Source organism: Pholis gunnellus (genome assembly GCF_910591455.1).
Source record: "Pholis gunnellus genome assembly, chromosome: 14".
Taxonomy (NCBI): domain Eukaryota; kingdom Metazoa; phylum Chordata; class Actinopteri; order Perciformes; family Pholidae; genus Pholis; species Pholis gunnellus.
In genome coordinates, this window is record NC_136541.1 from 23,816,456 (window position 1) to 23,836,398 (window position 19,943).

Sequence of the window (19,943 nt, forward strand, 5' to 3'; positions counted from 1 at the left end):
TACGTTTGACTCGGTTTACGTACTTATGATAAGCCCAACCATGATGTTTTTTCTAAACATAACTAAGAGTTCACGTTGAATTTGTGAACTGTGGATCACACCCTGTGGATAGAAAGGTACTGTGTTTGATCCTTGTTGTTTCGGACAACAATGGAGTTCTATAGCAGAGAGGAATAAGACGTATCAGACTGTGGATACACACACAGTACTTCAGTCAGTAGGATACATTCAGTTGGAACAGAAAACGCTACAAGCAGCAAAACCAGAGCCAAGCAATCGGCCCAAAGGGCACTGCACTAGTTCCTTTCATTGAGGCCAGTGTGTTTACATAGGAGAGGTTTCAACAAAGAGGGCTCCCATTGAAAAACACTGGATCATCAGTAAAAAGGTTCACCCTGACTCAACTTGGACCTCAGTGGGATGCAATGTTACCACACAAATAACTAATAGATTACTTAGTAATGTGAATGGTGTAATTCTGCCTCTCAGTTGTTGTGACGGATGGGCCCACATGAGTCGTGGGATGGCCTACTTTTCATCACTTGTACTTTATTAATCATGTTTTGGGGCTCAAACCTTAATCACATTATATTTAACCTGATTACGGCCTGAGGATGATAAAGTGACAGTGTTTGTGGCTGCAGGATGGCAGTCTTGGTATTCCGCTCTCTGGTACTTTCTCTCTTTTTGTTCAGCTCCTCCTTTCAGCTTTTGTCAATTTCTGTGTAAGTACATTGAGAGCAATGAAAACACTGGAGTCAACTTCCTTGTATGTGTAAACTGATTCAAATTCCCTGATGTTTTTGATCCTACATAACTATCACTAATAATTATCGCCATACCCTTTGGCTGATAAGCCTTATTGCTAATGGATCCATTATGCTGACCAGCCCCTACAGTGCTATTTGTGGCCTGGACATCTCCCTCCGAGGAGAGGGGAGCTGGGCAGATGATGAGAGGGTGAGGAAGCTAAAGGAATGAAATAAAAGGAGGGGAGATGAAAGGCAAAGCAAGAAAAGGAGAAAAGAGAAGAGGGGATAAGGGATGATGAAAGGAGAGGAGATGCAGTGAGGCAAGAGGTTGAAGGAGAGCAGGAAAGTAAAGATGAAAATGAAAAAGTGTTTAAAGATGCATTTAGGTTTGTAAATGTGAGACCGTTTTCTTCTGAAGTACTGTCTCGTTATCTCTTCCACACTCTTCAATGTGACTATCTCCTGGTATTCCCCTCTATTTTACCTTTCAACCCCTCTTCCTCTGACTCCAGTGGCCAACTGATGAAGCAAAACATATAAAGAGAAATCTCTCCCTGTGTCATCTTGTGATACCCTTTATAATACTCCATGTTGTGTCAATCAAATGCTTTTTCTCATGCATGATTGAGGCCGGCTGAAGAGACTTCAAGTCTGGCGACACTAGCTGCTTGGGTTTATTTGGCACCCAGGTAGCCCAGACAATGAATCACAGCCTCCAGGCAGGCCTCCTTGGTAACACTATCCACACCATGAATCTCTTGAGTTCCCTTGATCTCATTATCGGCTCTGCAGTGCTCGAGGTAAGGCCAACATGTTTTTGAATCTTTAAGGGGCAATATAAGGCAACAAGACAGAGGCTTCAGTTTGCGTGTGATTGCCCAACTAGACAGAGGATGCCAGAGGAAGACAACCACAGGAGCACATTTAAACAGGCTGATAACTGCTGACCTTTAGATTTAAATGCCCTAGGATGTAATTTGCATTCATGTATAGTAATATTAAAGGTCACATATTATGGAAAATGCACTTCTTCAGGGCTTTTAAACATAAATATGTGTCTCTGGTGTCTCTACAGACCCCCAGAGTGTCAGAGAAGACCATGATATCAGTCTTCTCCTGCTCCATCTATCTGTAAAAAACAGCAGATCAGAGATAGGCTCCAGAATCAACGTCGTTTTGGGTCTGTATGCCGTATAGTGGTTTCCTGGTGGAACAGTATAACCACCTTTAGCTAGGTGACCCCACCAACGGAGCTCTGCAGAATCCCCTGTGTTCTCCATTGGGATCTTCTGGTTATCAGGGACCTGCCTACACATTTCCAACAAGGAACGCTACTTGTTCTTGCTGTGCTGTTAATGCAGCTAGCTTTGAGTTTAGGTCCACAGGCTATAGAAATATTTGAGTACGTAATACAGACATTAAGCGCCATTTGAAGCCAGTTAAATAACGACAGTAGTAGGTTGGATGTAGGTAAAGATGCTCTAACAGATTACCTTTTTTAACCAATCGCAGATTAAATACTCCCAGGTCGTGAATCAAATTCATTTGTGTCATCTTCAGTTCCCCCCTCTTTCTTTCCTGACCAAGCATGAGCCCCCCACCCCCTAGATTTGTTTCCTGTGAGGTTTCAGTAGGTTTGCTACGTTTCGCCCACATCACCAGGAGGACAAGTTCCAGTCATGAGTGCAGCTTGCGCAGCTACATTTAAACTTGATTTATGCTTCTCACAGTGCTGTAGTCTGTATGAAATGATTATTATGCAATTACAGGTTGTTAAATACATTACCTTTTCTAGAATAAATGCTTTGAAATGGGCATTTTTTAGATTGATGATGCACATTGACCACTCAGCACGGACGCTGTTCACAGGTAATCTTGCACACAATGATGATGTTACAGCAGTGTCATTTAATAAAGGGTCAATAAAGTTGACTTTTATTTCATCAATTGAATATTATATGAACATTCTACATTTGTATTTAGTGCTGTTGTAATCATGTTATGCGCTCTGTAGCTTTATACTGTTCCATACAAAGGGAGAGCTTTTCTGTCCTGTGGATATTTCCCTGAAGAATGAGCCCACAAACACGCTTGTCTGGCTCAGACTACAGAGAAGTGCTCGCTGGCGTGCACTGACGGGCCAAAGTGTACGCAACCCCGTTAGTCTATGTTTTTTTCATGTTGCCTTTTGTGGAACTATGTATCGTTACCGCAATGCAGATAAACTGGCTTTGTTAGCATGAAGGCCCGACTGCTGTGGGATTCCCACCGGAGTGTGTGTGTGTGTGTGTGTGTAGGTGTGTGTGTGTATAGGTGTGTGTGTGTTGTTGCTCAGTTGAGTGTGTATATTTACTTGACAGACTGCCCTGAAGAAACAGATGTGAGAAACAACTGGTCAAACTGTATAAAATAAAAAAAAAGTTATTCCTTTGCTTGGTTGTGTAACGTTAGCTTTGATTCGTTAGCACCAGTCACTAACTTGCTCAGGCCGGTGGTACGGGGAAGCTCTGCTCCCTTGAAAGAGACACCACCACCAAAATAATCAAATTTATATTATGTCTTTAGACTTTTGAACTGTGTTTATTGGTATGCAGCAATTTACTGAAACATATTCCTTTTATGTGCGAACGGTTCTTGGCTAAAAAAGGATTAACGTAGCGAGTAAGTGATTGAGCAGGGAGAGACAGCCGTGGCTGAGCTCAGAAGAGACACTTGTGTGTTAATCACAGCGGAGGAGAAACTATTAACAACGTCTGTGAACTTCTTATCGGTAATTCTCGACCACGGAGAAATAATTTAAAGACAACTTGAATACTTGTTTCAGTTTCATAGTGTCTCAGGCTAAATAATACATACAAGTGTAATAACACTGTCAGTGGCAACTAGCTGAACAGTGTGTAAAGTTATTAGGATCGTTATGATTCACAGATACACTGTAATATTAGTGACGCACTGTAGCAGCACCATAGCAGTTCCAGTGTAACATACATATTGAAATACCGTCAGCAGCCCGCTCACGGTCTCACTGAGTCTCACTCGGTCGCTATTTGCACTTTATACTGAGTTTACAAGCTTTTGGCTTAAACATCACCAGTCACACTCCAAGTCAACTGGTCTGTGTAATAAAAGATAACGTATGTCCGAACATCAAATGGTTTCTTCTTCACTGGTCTCTGTTGTTTCTCACAAATGTACCTTTACATACAAACGTATAGCAGAGAGTATGTCTACTAGATCGGTAATTTTCAATTTTGGAGATTTTCAAGCCTTTTGTGACCCTCATTACTCTCACGCTCATACTGTTAAAATACTCAAAATAATTGATAATATTAAGCCACAGGAAGAGTAGAATACAAATGATGTTCTGCCCACAACACAGTACTGAAGGCATGGGCTTAATGGGTCCTTCTCCATCTTTTAGTGTATATTGTAACGTTACAGTGAGATGCAGAGGCACCCACTCAAACCTCTTTACTTCAGTGACACATGTTTATGTCTTGGCAACTGCAGCATGATACAACAATGAACCGAGCGCACCCCTCTTTGACAAAATAAAACTGTATCACATCAGAGCATAGAGCAAACATAGAAATCACATGCATCTTATTCCTTCCATGAAATTTGACCCCTGCATTTAACCCACCCTAAGCCCGAGGAGCTGGTGTAGAGCAGCCCAGGGAGCAACCTGTGGTTCAGTGTACTTGAACATAGGTGGGAGTAGGAGCATGCAATCACAGGAACAACACATGCACTTTATATTTCCCAAAATGCAATCAGGATAAATCACTTGTCAAACATTAAAGAAAGGAATTCTTTGAGAGAAATAAAGTTATTGTAGGAGCCTTAATCGCCTTATAGATAATCGATTAACAGAGCCCACAATGTGTACACGATCAATATAAAATGAAAACACAATACAATAGCAACGCCTAGCCTTAACCTCTACAAGGGCAAGGGGAAACTCAAGAAACCTAAGAACTCTTCAGATGGCACCACAGACAGGATCCAGCCTTCCTGGATGGCTAGCATGCAATAGGTGCTGAGTGGACAAGAGCAGCTACCTTAGCACTCAGACATTGGCAGATCAGCAGCAGTGAGTAGCAGCTGAGGGCGGAGAGCTTCAGACAGATGCATCTGTTACAGTGTACATGCTGGTCCTGCTCCAATGAAGGGGAGTGATCAGTCTACAAGATGTTTCCCTCCTCAACTGAGTGATAGCAGTCTCATCAGTACAGACATCTAGCACCCAACTAGTTAGGAGACGCTCTGCAAGCTACACAAGACACAGTACTATCAGTAACATTCAGCATTCAACAAAGGGCCAGTTGCACTCATACCTTCCAGACAAATATACCTCACGAGACGTTGAGTCTTGAGTCACCTACTTTGTGACGTGTGCTTCTATACCAGGCCAGTAACACCCTTGAAGGGCTGCATCCTTAGTCTTGTTTACTCCCGTGTGAGCCCCGATAGCACTGGTATGAAACTCCACAAAGGTGTGGTTTGACATTTAAAAATGAAATGACCATGTTGTTTTGTGGTTGGCCTTACTTATTGATTCGTAGTTTTCTGGCCTGCGATTAAGACCGTAGCGCTCATTTTTTTCAGCTTGATGTTAAACATTTCCTTCACTTTTTGAAGGTCCATCTCTGCTTCTCTGCATAGTATTTCCTACTGAGCAAAAGCTGTGTTAAATGTCCCATTTTTCTTTTATCCTGTTCATGATTAACATAACTTGATTGCTTTATCTTGAGCCCCTGGCTCTTTTCAGGTTTCATTCTTTTATCTATGAATTTGTCATTTTACAGTTGTTTTCTGTTTATATATCTGTGAGGCACTTTAACTTGTGTGCTATGTAAATTAGTTTTTTTACTATCATCATCGTTATTATTATTAATATTATTAAAGTCTGAATAGAAAACATGGGCATGGACATTATACATTTGAAAAACATGGCAATAAAAATAATATTTAGATACACACTCCCTCCTTTTTGTTTCTTTTGTTTGGGGAAGTAACCTTTTATTCACCTATTCACACAAATATTCAGCTATCCACCTGAGTAATACATTAATTCATTTTAATTAATGTATAAACACCTGGACTTAAAATCTCATGTGTTCAAAATGTTCTACCCATTTAAAACATTTCCCACATATCTGTGTTCTCTGAGAGGTATAATATTTGATAAAAAAAACAGAAAAAACATCGACCTGCCCTGTATTCTGCTGTGCATTTGTTATTGCTCTGCTGATATGGCATTATCTCCTTCAGACCGTCTGAAAGACATAGAACCCTGTCTGGGACTCTTTGGAGGGGACAAAGTTTAAGGTGGAAACCTAAAAACAGAACAGACTCCACATCTCACCATCATGTTGCTTATTGTACACGCAAATGTTAACTTCACCATCTTTTCTAAATAGTAAATTGTAACTGGACATGTACTTGATAAGCAACTTTCTAGTCTTCCGACCATTCACAGCGCTTTAACACTACATGTCATCATTCAACCATTCACACACTGATGGCAGGGGCTACCGTGCCAGGTGCCACCTGCCCATCAGGACTCCAACTTATTATTCATACCCATTCACACACCGCAGGCACAGCAAGTGTCTTGCACAAGGACACTTCGACATGGACTAGCCGCCGATCCTCTGATTGAAGGACGACCCTGCTCTACCACTGAGCCACAGAAGCACAGACAGTGACTCAGAGGGGCGTTCTAGAGCAAACAATGACAAATGCCTCATCTTTAGCAGGGAAATGTTAGTCAAAAAGAAGCTTCAGAGGATGGTGGTAGAAGCAAGTCTAATGATAAAATTGTGAAAAAATGCATTGGAATGAATGCACATTAATGCAGTGGCCCTGCTTGCTCTCCCAGCTCTCTGTCCTCAGGCTTCCATTTGTTATCTACCATGAGAACTCCCAGTCAACCTTCCAACCCCTCTGCTACAGCAACATGGTTACTCAGTAATCTGGTTTGGCGTTGACACATGTAGACATCAATGGCAAAGAAAAACTTGTGTTGGCTCACCCACATGAGACTCCTGGTTAAGATTTCATTACTTTTTCATGGAAATGTGTTTCTGCTTTCCCTTTTGGTATCAGTGTCTCGTCAAACTCTTAATACTGTAGCAGCACTCAGTGTTGAGTTCATCATTAAGCCCCCCCGTAAAAAAAATGCTAGCTGTAATTTTTCAGTCAAAAGGCAAGAATGTTCTGTCAACTGGTTTATTCGTGACAGTTTGGAAGATTGATGTAAAACCGTAAACAAGAGAACGAATGTCCAGTCAGGGTTAGTCCATGTCAGGAAACACAGCCGCCAATCCAATCATCCTTACTGCACTAATAAATGCAGACATAGCCATTACCACCACACACACCCTCCCTAGTCCGTCCTCTCCCTGGCTAACTGGGAGTGATCTTGTCAGATAACTGCAGCACTGCTGTAGGATTGGCCTTTCCATCGAGCAGTGTGCTGTAATGTGGGGTCAGTACGGCCAAGGTGTGTTCTAATTACGATCTGCAGTTCAGTGGCACATGTTTGCGGTGACTAGTTGGGGAGGAGGAATAGACGGATTGCTGCATTTAAGAGAGTAGCCTACAGTTTACAAGCATAGTTAATCATTGAATAATAGAAGCTGTATAATTGCCTCTGTACTACCAACCTAACCTAGAAATAATTGATATTGGATGATTCTTTAAATCCCTAGATCTCGTCCTCTGCCAGCATTTTGAAATGTCTGTGCATGGCAGCTTAAGGTTAGTTAAATAAACTATGACTAAAGTATGCTTATGTTTAGGCAAGTCAAACTTCAAATAAATTGCAGGGCTGTTGCAGAATGTGAGCTCTGTTCTCCTGCACTATAATCCCATGACCCTTCCTCCTGCTTGTCCTGCACACCCTTATTTTCCACCTGGCTACATAAAGGGCCCACTTTTTCCTGCTATGACTTTAAACGATGCCACTGAAGCTTTTGAGATTCATCCAATATGACATACTGTTATTTCCAAGGACACTAAGGTGGCAAATGTCAAGACTTCCTCCTAAGAACAAGTGTTCGAGTGACAAAGCTCTCTAGTGGTAGGAAGTAGTGTGACATAATAATAGTACGACTAAGACCGTGTAGGAAGGAGGTCGGCTGGATGGATGGGTCAATAAAATGTTTGTCAGATTGTGGAATATGGAGGCAAATTAAAAAATGTAGCACTGAGGAAAAATGTGATGCTATGCCTTCGTTTGAGACTATATGTACTATATTATACTAAATGTGTGTTATTTACCAAACGCCAGCATGAAGAAGCCTAAAAATAAGATTTAAAGATTGTCAATTGAAGCAAAGACGGACATCTCATGATTATGCATGTGTATGTTCTGTACAGAGCGGCTACATGACACATTAACAATGTGGCCAGAAAGAAAACTAAAATCATGTTCATGCACCAGGAAGCATTATCGAAGTATGATACACTTTGGAAGTTCATTCTTGACCGTTGGGGACAGAATGTGTAACAAACTATCCTAAGCTCTGAATTCCTTCTTTCACCAAAGTCGATCTTGCAGTATTGTCCGATAGGCAAAGTGGACCTTTGGGTTTTGGTTATTTTATCACAGAACATTACAAGCTTGAGACGTTCAGGTGAACAAAATACTTGTGTAATATTCAGCTGTGGCATTATAAGAGTAATGTCAAAGAGAATGTTTTGGTTGTAATCTCTGAGTCAATCAGCTTATCTCTAGCGAGACGATTCAGGAACACTTTATGTGTTTTCACGCATCAATAACCAGTAAACTGTGTTGACAGTCGGTTCCCCCGGTTAGACTGAACACGCTGCAAATCTTCACCTGACTTTGAAAAAAATAATTCCCCATTTTGGGATTTACACTTATTTGCTTTCTTACTGAGAGTTACAAGAAAAGATTGACACGGTAAATATGAAACCAGAGCCAGTTAGCTTAGCATAAAGACAGGAAACAGGCTCTGTCCAAAGATAACAATATAAGCTCACTGACGCAGAAATCAGCACAAAAAAACAGCACATTAAACCAACGATTTACAGTTTTACAAGGTGTTATGTGTCGGACTATGTCAAGGCCAACTTCCTGGAGCCTCTACTGCTTGCTGGTTGGCTGCCCAAGAAACAGTTTGGCACCAAGCACCCTGTAAAACCATCTTTGATTTTTACACAGCCTCTGTATGAAGTGAATCATTGATCTGTAGCGTAATGACGTGTTTGACGATGTTTACACTGCTGAAAGGAATAAACTATGCTGTCAATGTAATAAAGGTATATGTCTCCAAATGCCACGATATGGCTCTGTCACTGACAACAATGGAGCTCTATGGCACAGAGCAAAGTGACTGATGCTTCTGGTTCAAGTGGAGAGGAGTATTGTGTCCTATATAAATATATATATATATATATATATATATATATAGATGGCTCTCTTCTGTGCTCAGCTATGGTGGTTTCAGTTGTCCATACTTCTGTTTATTTCCTACAAATTGGCAATGTACTTGCTAAATATCGTTGCTGATTTGTCATTAGTTACAGCAGCCGCTCAGCCGCTGAGGTCACATCAATAGCTATTTATGTTTGTCTTCTCAGCAAACACATCTATAATCAAGATGTTGACATTAGCGCATCGTGTGACAAACGGGTACAATGCATGGTTTTACCTGAGCGACGAGGCCCAGGAGAGTGCTGCTGTAAAGCTTACGGTCACCATCACCCTGGGCCTTTTCCAAGCAGACTTGGAGCCGGCAGTCACACTGCTCCACCACGGAGGAAATGCAGTCACAAGAACTTTTTAATACTTTTCAATGGTTGAAAATTTGTAAAACCCATAAACAGATGTAAAGGGTGTCTATTAGCATTGATTTATAAATTACACATTTTACATACACATTTGACCTGAACCTATGCTATCAGAAATGCTCCTGAGAGCTAAAACAAGTAAAGTAATCAAAACTTTACTTGGTAAGCAGTTCAAGACAGAGTTCAAACTATTTAGTCAGCGAGGGGGAACAACGCAGCCAAGGGACAGGAACGACAGCTAGAACACCAAGGCTGGGTAGCTCTATCTGGCCCAAGGCTGGGGAGAATGGCTGGTATATATGCTGGGGGAGCTGATACGGTGTCTGGTGAGAACACACTGAGGGTAACTACATGCAGGTAGGAAATGGCAGGTATCTGAAATGGAAGGAGAGGTTGATGACTGGAAATCTCCAGGCAGAGTTAGGCTACGAAGCTCATGCTGTGGTTTTTTTGCTAGATGGGATTGACATTATGGAAGTGTCAGCCAGAAGCTGTGTGTATGTCAAGCTTCTTGTTGGCAGTTTGTTTTGTTTTCTCTCTACCCACTAAATTCACTAAGTAAGCACATATAATGCAGCTATAAAATGATGATGACAGGGAGGAGTCACTGGGATCTTTACCATGAATTATTCATGGCTATGGATATCTCTGCCTGTGTTTCCCATCTCTCTGTCACTGCTGGTGTGATCTTATGGGAAATAAGAGCCAAACTAACCTCACAGACCTCATACATGTAAAAATGACATTCTATAATTCTGAAGAGGGGAATAGCTCCCTATCAATATTAGCTATGTTTAAGCAATTTGGATTTTCAGTGAACTACGGTCTTCTTTTAGTTGGATTGTGATACTTGGTCGATATAAGTCAACATGACAGCCACTGTGTACAGTTTGCCGTTCAAGTGAAAGCAAATGGTCGTATCACTGTGGGGCCACAGCTATGGGTCAAAATGATCGATTTGAATTCAAGTACTCTAGTAGACTGTGTACTCAGAAGCCCATTTACTGGGGTGCTGTTCAGCTATGTTAGATGAATAAATGCATGAGGTCTACATTTTAATCAAGCAATAACTGCTCGCTACATCCCAGGTGACCAATCTGACGTGCACTGCTCTATCTCTGTTCATTAGACAATAGTAGACCACTGAGGACCTGCTCGGGTGGAACCTCTGACAATACAATGAGTGTTAGATTACTCAAACTGGTAAAACAAACACTGTGGTTTGACATTCTGGTAAATACACTAATTCAGAGTTTGATGAGAGGATTGATATCACTCTCATATGAATCAAACAGCTGGAATCAGTGAAAACAATATGGCTACCAGTCCCTCCACGGCTCACTAATTAACACGTTTTAAGACTTTTGTTTGAGCCATGCAGAAATAATAACAGACAAGTAATAGGAAGTCTGATTCATGGATTAGTAATATTACTCACCACACAGCCGGGTTCCACACCTCTAAATCCCCCCCTAGGTTTCACAACCCTTCTGTGATTCAAATAGCTGTGGTGGTGCGAACTTTAATGGAGAATCCTCACGGTTGGAAAAGCAATAACCCATTTAGAGTTTAGTAGATGGGATTGAGTGTCGGTATGTTGTCTTTCTACATAGCTTGTCAATTACTAGCTGGTTAAGTGCTCCTGGAAGCTGCTACTATAGTGTCCGTGTGGACTGAAAGAGATATACAACTCCTCAATTACAGGTTACAGCAACACAGTCTCATATGAATGAATCTGAGGTACGGTTTTCATCTTAACTGCACTTCAGCCAGAGACGAAGTGGGAGCTTGGTCGTCTGTAGTCCACCTCTTGTACACCCTTAGTAAAGGGTGTATTTGAGGTTTAAGAGCTCTGACAGCCCAGAAGATGATATTAATGCCAACATATTAGTTTGATAAGAGTTTGATAAGTGTAGTGGATTTGTTCCAGTTTATTGTTTGTGTGAGATCGTGGAGAAGTTGTCTCTAATGTTGAAAGTTTCCCGTAGTGACATGGAAGGGTTCTGTAAGAATAACAATTATAAATCATCCGTGTGAAGACTAATTTGATGTTGTGAATTGGTGTCTTGCGTTCCTTCAATGTCATTGTTTTGCATTAATGCTGGTGCTAGTGGTTTGATGAAAATGGCAAACAGGGATGCTGAGAGTAGTCATCTTGGGACGGTTCCCTGATGAATGCTGAAGCTCAGTGAGGGGATCCTGTTACTGATTAGTGTGGCCCGAGGTGAGCTGCACAGTGTTCTTATCTCTCAAATCAAAACACATTATGATGACCATCAATAATACACGGTAATGTAATACTTAATTCAACTTAAGTTAATAGTTATTTTACTGTTAACAGACAATTATAGTTTATAATGTTTACTAATTACTTTCATCATTAGTTGTGCTATGTGTAGTATTGTAGCGTATGTTCTATGATAGCTGATAAGAGACTAACAATTGCATTAACAGTTTACTACTGCACATATTACAACATTGTTTATATTATATTGAGTATTTGTTAATGATTACCAAATCGTTTGTAAACATTTATGAAATCATTTGTCAAATATCTGTAAACACTGCATAAATAGATGGACCAGAAATCAATAATTAACCACTGACAAAGTGCTTATTAACCAGTATTATTGTATTATAATCAATTTATGAAAGTCATTTTACAGACGGTTTACAAACCAATTATTAACCATTAACAGTGTTACACATATCTGGTCCGGTCGGTGGAACAAATTATTTTATAATCATAATAACTATAGTAATAGTATAATGTGCAGAACGAAAACATTTTAATATAACATAGTAATAATGAGTAATTACAACTGATTGTTAACAGTAAAATTACTATTTAGTTATAGTAACAATCAATTTACCATGTATTAGTAATGGTTATAATAATGTTTTACCAACCAAGGTTGAGCAGTCTACCGGCCGTGATGCCATAACTCTCCATTAGAGGTGGAATGCAGAGGTCTCTGGCTCTGCATCCTGCATCCTGCACACATACTCTGCACACATACTCTGCACACATACTCTGCACACATACTCTGCACACATACTCTGCACATATGTGTGAGACTGTCAGGCTGCATGTGTGTTGGAGAGATCAGCTAACTAATCGCACACTGTTCAGGGAATACACTTGCTGCCAAGAATTAAAGAGAGCTGCAGTGAGCATGTGTGTCTGCGCCCGTCAGTGTGTGTGTGGGCTTGATGTCTTGCCAAGCGAGCATGTGTGTGTGTGTGTGTGTGTGTGGGTACAGGCCCTGTGTGTGCTCAGGTTTCTTGGTAAGTGTGGCGCCGTAGCCAAACATGGCACCATCAGTCTGACGCTCTCCGTCTGACAAGCTGGTGAAGGCTCGTATCTCTTTGATGTATTATTTTCACAAAAATACATATTCACACACGGGACCTATTTCTCTCTGTCACCGCTTCTTTCTCAGAAATGCAGCAGCAGCATGTTTTGGAATGTGGATACCGTATGATACAAAGACAGGCGCTACACTGATACATGTCCATGATAAGACCTTATAAATAGTTTCTGACAGTAAGTTGCCGTTTCTACTATCTTATCTTGAATCGTATCATTGGCGGCATGAACATCAATTTGCAGGTCATGCAGGAAGGGAAGGATTTCTGGAGTCTTGCATTCATAATCTCCGTGAGCCAATGAAACCTGATTTGTATGAACATTTGTAAACCTCATATGTAGGGCAGTCTATTTTCTTTTAATCAGCTTCTGTTTCCCACATTCACCGATTGATCCGGTCCCATTGCACCCCATGCATTGCTATTGTAGACCACCCGTTTCTCACGTCACATGATGTATGGTCTTTAGCACACTTATTTAGTTTGCTTTTGGTGGTACTTGTAATAACTATGCATTGTTTTAGGGGAAAACAATACAGAGCTAAAATGAGAGTTAATCTTTCCTGTATATTCATCAGCAGCACAACTTCAAGTGAATTCTAGGGTTACTCTGATGCTTGTGTGTAAATAATCATTAGAAATGAGAAATACACAGGTTGTGGGTTTGACTTCTTGTTGTGTAGGTGGATGTATTTCGAAGTACCTATCCAGGTCCTTATCTTACAGTACATGTTCAGCCGTGTCCTCCCTCTGTGATCGGGCCCAGGCCCATCCGGGACGTGTCCAGCTGGGACCTTGCCTGGTCCTTGGCTGAAAGGAGATCCCCCACGATGACGTAGTGAAAATGGGGCTGACTCGTACCGCCCCCTATGGCGCCATATGTGAATATCAGTTGCAATGGTTTATCCATCCACCTGGTAGAGCAGTGATCATCAAAGCTGGAACACTTTGCAGCACCTGAAATCAGCTGTTTTTATCATATTTCATATATGTGGGAGGGATGTGCTGTCCACACAGAGCATTGGCTACTTCATGGTTTTTAGCATTTCATGATCATATCATGCAGATTAGGTCATGAAAATATCATGCTGAAGGTTTTTGTAAAACATCAAAACAGATTTTGTTGATACATAAAATAGTGAGACAGCTGAAGGAGACACGCCTCTACTTAGCGATTATAGCATCTATTCTGTCAATGAAAGCTCTCAGAGATATGTTATTCAACGGAATTAGACTGCATAAATATGAAAGCAATACAGGAGGGAAATGAATAATAGATGACAGAAGGAAATATCATCTGAGCAGCATGCTTTATCTGCTTTATTTACTGGCACAGGACGTGACTCTTTTACACAAACAAAAAAATAACTTAACGAATTCCTCCACGAGGAAAAAATATCAAATTGTTGTTCCTGTTTACTGCGTTATTTGTTACATTTGACATGTTAAGCATCAATGAAATGATGACTTTTCTATGACGGCAGTGGAATGAGGAAATCTTGATTTGATACCAAATGTCTTTTACATTCAGAGCTTTGATTGAGGTTTCCCAATGAAGCTTTGAATGTCTGTCATTATATATATATATCATCGTATCATATTTCATTATGACATCCCCTATGGAAATGGAGAAAATGTAATTTTGTGTTCTTGTAGTTACATGAATGCATTCATATATGTGCGTTGCCTCCCTTCATGTGCAGCCGACGGATCGTTCTTTGACTGTAGTGAAACACTTGATTTTGAAACGTTAATTGCCAACAAATATAGATTGAAGCAGAATATTTTATTGGATAAAAACATGTTGCGAATTTTGTAAATGATTACAATGAATATATTTCAATACATTTTGCCTTTTGGACTGTGAATAAACAATCATAACAGACACTTCTTTAGCAAAGCACTTTCTTCCTCTGTGCTCTTGTTGCATAAGTGATAATTATAACGCAGCATCCCTTCAAGGTCTTTGGAGCTGCACTTGAAATGTACGCACCAATATTCACATATTCTAGCTCGGACACAACAAATTCAATTAAAATGAATTTCATACAAAGAGAAGAGATGTACTGTACACAATGTTATAATTGTAGATATACTAGACCACCTCGTCTCCTCCCTAAGTTAACGGTGATAGACACAGGACAAGATACAGACATCAAGGTCTCTCACAAAGTACACTGAGTCAAGTTATTGTAGACAGAATTTGTTACTTAAAATGTAATGTGGTGACGTTCTAGGATAAGAATATGGAAATGTACCCAGCATGAAATGCAATAGTTCAAATGAGGAAGTATTCATTGCATTCAGATATACCTTGGATGCCTAAACAGTAAGTGGGATTTTGATATGGCATCACGTTGTTCATCAAACACACTGTGTGCGGTCTGATGGATATATTAATATATTTATTTATATATATTAAGTATATCGTATACAGAATGTTAGTATACAATATCAAACAGCAAATCTGACACTTTGTAAAGATTTCCAGCTGCTGCAAAAGAAAACAGAAAATGAATTGGCTGGCTTATAAATTCATAGAGTTAGGAAGCAACAACCTGACGGGCCACAATAAACTGATAATGCTACTGAGCTTTTCTTTCATTAGCATATGCAGCCCTTCTATCATTCACTTGTAACACAGAAGCAAAAAAGGGGAAATCCAGTGCAGGTTCAACAACAGTTCATTTCAATTCAAACATCTCATCCTACAGGCAACAGCACCGTTTCCATTCTGTTTCAGAGGCCGTGTGACATTCAATATGAAGTTACCCGTGTTATTTTGTCAACTTGAGTGGAACCGACAGTCAGTAATCGTCACAGAAACATGTACTTTACTCCTCTTTCTCAATCCCAAGCAGAGCTTTAGGCACACACACACACACACACACACACACACACACACACACACACACACAGTTTACTGTGCTGAATGTAAATGCAGTGGAAATCACAGCTAAATGGCTCAAACTTGCACTGTTACAATGTGGAAACAAGAGTCTACCGCCATGCTAGCCGCTCTGTGAGCCTCTACTTTGGCACAGCAATGCTTCGGGTGAAATGCTAACATGCTCACCATGACATCGCTAATCTGCTAATGTTTAGCAGGTAGCTATAATGTTTAGTCTAACACTCTCTATCCATTTTCCAAGTTCCTCCTCTAACGTAGACCCTGCACAGCTGATTGAGGATCAGTGTGCAGCCACGAGTCAGTGCCTGGGGACCAAGTCCAGTTCTGAGAACCGCACTACTCAAGGACAAAGACAGGAGAAGACCCACACAACCTGGAACACCACACAGAAAGCCTCTTCACACTTCCTCAGTTTTGTAGACAGAATGATGCACCGATGTTATATAAAGAGGATAAAGTATATCAAATCAGAGTGAAACCTTATTGTGTCTCTGCTCTCATGGTTAGTGATGGAGCTTAGTGTAGCATGTCTTTCAAATCCCACCAGGGAATTAACCTGTTTAAATTGATAACCGTCGCTTCCTCATCGCCCACGTGCTTTTTGATTCATATTTCATCGTCTCATCCTTTGTTCTTCTATCTGGAGAAACATGCACATGGGGAAATACTTTAGCCTCAAAATGTCAGTTGCTGCTCCTTCACCAACAGCTGCTGCTTAGTAACAGACGGCCATGCTGTTGTATTTTTATCCTCCTCCCCTCTTGTCTTTGTCTCCTCCTGTCTCCTCTTTTTGTTGTAAGTGTTTTATTTTGTGCCAGGGAGATGGATTGCTTTTGTCTTTACACTGCAGCTTTGTTCAAGCGCCTACTGACAGTGTATTTGTGTTCCGTCTCTCCGTGCAGCTCATTGTGTCGTGTTGTCTGTTTTTGTTTCATTTTATGGAGCCGACTGTGTCAAGATTTGCCTCCTTTGACACTTTTTGTCTCCGACAATGTTTTGGAATTCACGGTGTGAGGAGGCATGTCTATTGTTAGCAGATTCAGCATGTTTCACATGGCCAGAATAAGATCAAATACAACAATGTAATAAGGTCCATGTGTTAACACAGTGTTTTTGTCTTTCAAGTCTTTTCTGTATTGAATGCTGAGTGATTTTAGATTGAGCTAAATGTGTGGTGGTTGGGAGACGGAGCTAAGAGACCTGGTCAAATCCCCAAATTTAGGGATCGGAGTGGAAAAGAACAAACAAGTTAGGTTATATATTACATTATATGCAATAATAACCCTATAAATACATACATTACCTGAAAAACAATATACATATATATATTTCATGTAGTAATAAATGGAAATCTCTTCTTTGCTACAATGCATAACGTCGGTAAGCAGCATTATTTCACAGGTTTGACTCAGATTTTTGGTTTTAACTTTACAGCTAAACTGACCATTTAAAAGCATTTAGAAACAAAAGTCCTCGATGATGATTCATTTAATTATAATAACCTAATACAACTTGAAAACACCTGAACCTTAATAAAAAAGCATCCCAATATTTTAGACTTCTTCATGTGTTCCCAAACATCTTTTTAAACTTGCATTCACACATTGTCTGATTGCATGTGTTCTCATCACCAACATCTGAGGGTCCGGACCTGGTCTAATTCAATTCTATTTTATTTATATAGCACAATGTCACATATCTGTCCCTGGACATGAACTACATTATGGCGAGTTCAGACTACACAATATTGTTGTCTGTTAACATGTTCACTGTATCTGAACAGACGATTCTAGGGTCTTAGATTCTTGCTGCGACTTTGATTCCCGTGATGTCATTGGGGAGGAAGGGCCAGGGACCGACTTCTGGGAAGAAACAAAGTTGTCTGAAGCGGGGTGCATGATACTGGCTGTCTTGTGTTTGGTGACAAAAAGAGAAAGAATAAAACAACCAATCCATCAACAGCTTTTTGCTTATAGTGAAACCTTAATATAGCCGCCACACTGAAATTCAAAAAGCAGACTATGAAAGCAAATATGCTAACTTTAGCTAGATATCACTGTGATACTGATTTGAAAAGAAAGTCAATTTCATAACATTTTAAAAGGCAGAATGAGTAGGATATTCTGCTTGTAGTTTGGAAACGGAGCATTTTTAACCTGCCAGGTTTTGTTGTTGTTTTTGTGATGGTTTTAATGAAAAGCACAAACTGTATCACTGAGACAAAGACGAGTCCTCTCAGTGACTATGAACTCCTCAAAGTTGGTCCCTCCTCCCCGGCTTAACGACACTAGAAGCCACGCCCCCTGGCCGCGCTGATTGTTACCAGCGGATGAAAGCTCACCCCAGATTCACTCTGGTTTTGGAATGAGCTTTGTCCGCTTGGTGTTTCAACATATATTTGCAGTTTTAAGGCACTGTCTGATATTTTTGTAGCTTCATCGTGATCTGGCACCTGGTCTCTACGTTTTTATCCAAATAAAAAAAATCCAGGCAGATGGCAAAGTCTCTGTGGGTTTCGAAACTGCCACACACGTTGAGTGGGTCTTAAGTGATTATTGAGAGGGATTACTTTGAATCTATACATTGTCTGTATTTGTCATACTCAATGTGAAATTGTGAAAGACGTTGGAGGTCACTCAGATGCTGTGTCATTTGTCATCCACTATGATATACTACACAAGATGAAACAATCAATAATCCATTTTTGTTCCAGACGCCTTACCTCTGAGGGGTCAGGCCATAACAGCGTGCAGTCTGAACCCAGCATTACTGTCAAGGAACATTTAAGATACATCTGAACACTTATGCTATTATTTTATTATATTACACGTTATGCTAGAATTGAATTTCATACACACAGCTAGCCACACATAGTCTGACTTGTGCCTGACAATGATACTAGAATACTATTTTCTCTTTCTCCTGATTCTTACCCATCACACTCTCTCTCTCTCTTTATCTTTAATTTACTCTGTGACATATCTAGCTCAGGAGAGACTGCATGTGTGGAACACGTTCTGTTACACTCTCCTTCGTGACAGCAACTTTAACTTCTTCTTCCCTCATTTGATAGCTGTGCCTCTCATTGCGTGCTCCTCACCGTTAACTGACCACTCGTCCTGACACTTGGCTATTACTTTGTATCATATACTTGTCAGACACTTTACTGCTCCCTCCCTCCCTCATTTTCTCCTTCTAACATCTCCAGCTCCACTCCAACTCTGACAAGGGTGATGGTTCTGTGAGCTACATCCTGTCTGGTGAGGGGGCCGGGTCTATCTTCCTCATTGACGAGACAACGGGTGACATCCATGCAGCAAAGAGCCTGGACCGTGAGAGGAAGTCCCAGTATGTCCTACACGCAAAGGCCATCGACTGGCGGACAAACCGGTCCCTGGAGGCAGAGTCAGAGTTTATCATCAAGGTCCAGGATGTCAATGACAATGCTCCAACTTTCCCTGATGGACCATTCTCAGCAACTGTTCCAGAGATGTCTGATGTTGGTGAGCCAGGAGCCTTACACACAGACACTGACTTAGTCATACACTGACACTGACTGTATGGGACGCACCAGGCTTTCAACTACCTCCAATGTAAACCCTTCCCCGGCATTGGTGGACGGTAAGAGCTGGTGACGTAGTCTGGTTTTGGGCGGGCAGGAATGGTGGTGGATGGGTCAAACAAATACAAGACTTTAAACCAGGAGACTGCTGTTTGAAACTAAAAGTAAACGTTATTTTTGTCATCTTAGTCGTTAGTATTGTCACATTGATAGGTCACTACAAGTGTATATGGACAAGCCGTCCCGGCACATTCAACAGTAGCGTTAGAGCGGACCTAGTCTGTTGATCTCTGATGCCAAGGGACACTGACCAAGCAGCAGTATTTGCACACTGCCCATGTAAAGACTGAGAATAGATTATGCATGCGCAAGGATACGTTTTGCTAATGCAAAATATCTCTCATTTGCTTGTAAATTTGTCTTTACTTATCTACAGTAGGACAAAACACATAAGAAGAAAAGCACAAACCAAACCCATTTGATCCCATTGGTCACAGTAGTGACCGTAACAAAGGTTTCCAGTTGT

General features: G+C 40.7%; 1 protein-coding gene across 1 annotated transcript in view; it reads left to right on the forward strand.

The window, feature by feature from the left end:
- LOC306706535 (cadherin-18-like) overlaps positions 1-19,943 on the forward strand; it is a gene marked incomplete at both ends in the record, with an annotated part of 90,945 nt that overhangs the window by 9,067 nt on the left and 61,935 nt on the right. The window contains one exon of the mRNA XM_079173656.1: positions 19,064-19,358. Coding sequence (XP_079029782.1) covers positions 19,064-19,358 — 295 coding nt within the window. The remainder of the gene's footprint in view (positions 1-19,063; positions 19,359-19,943) is intronic.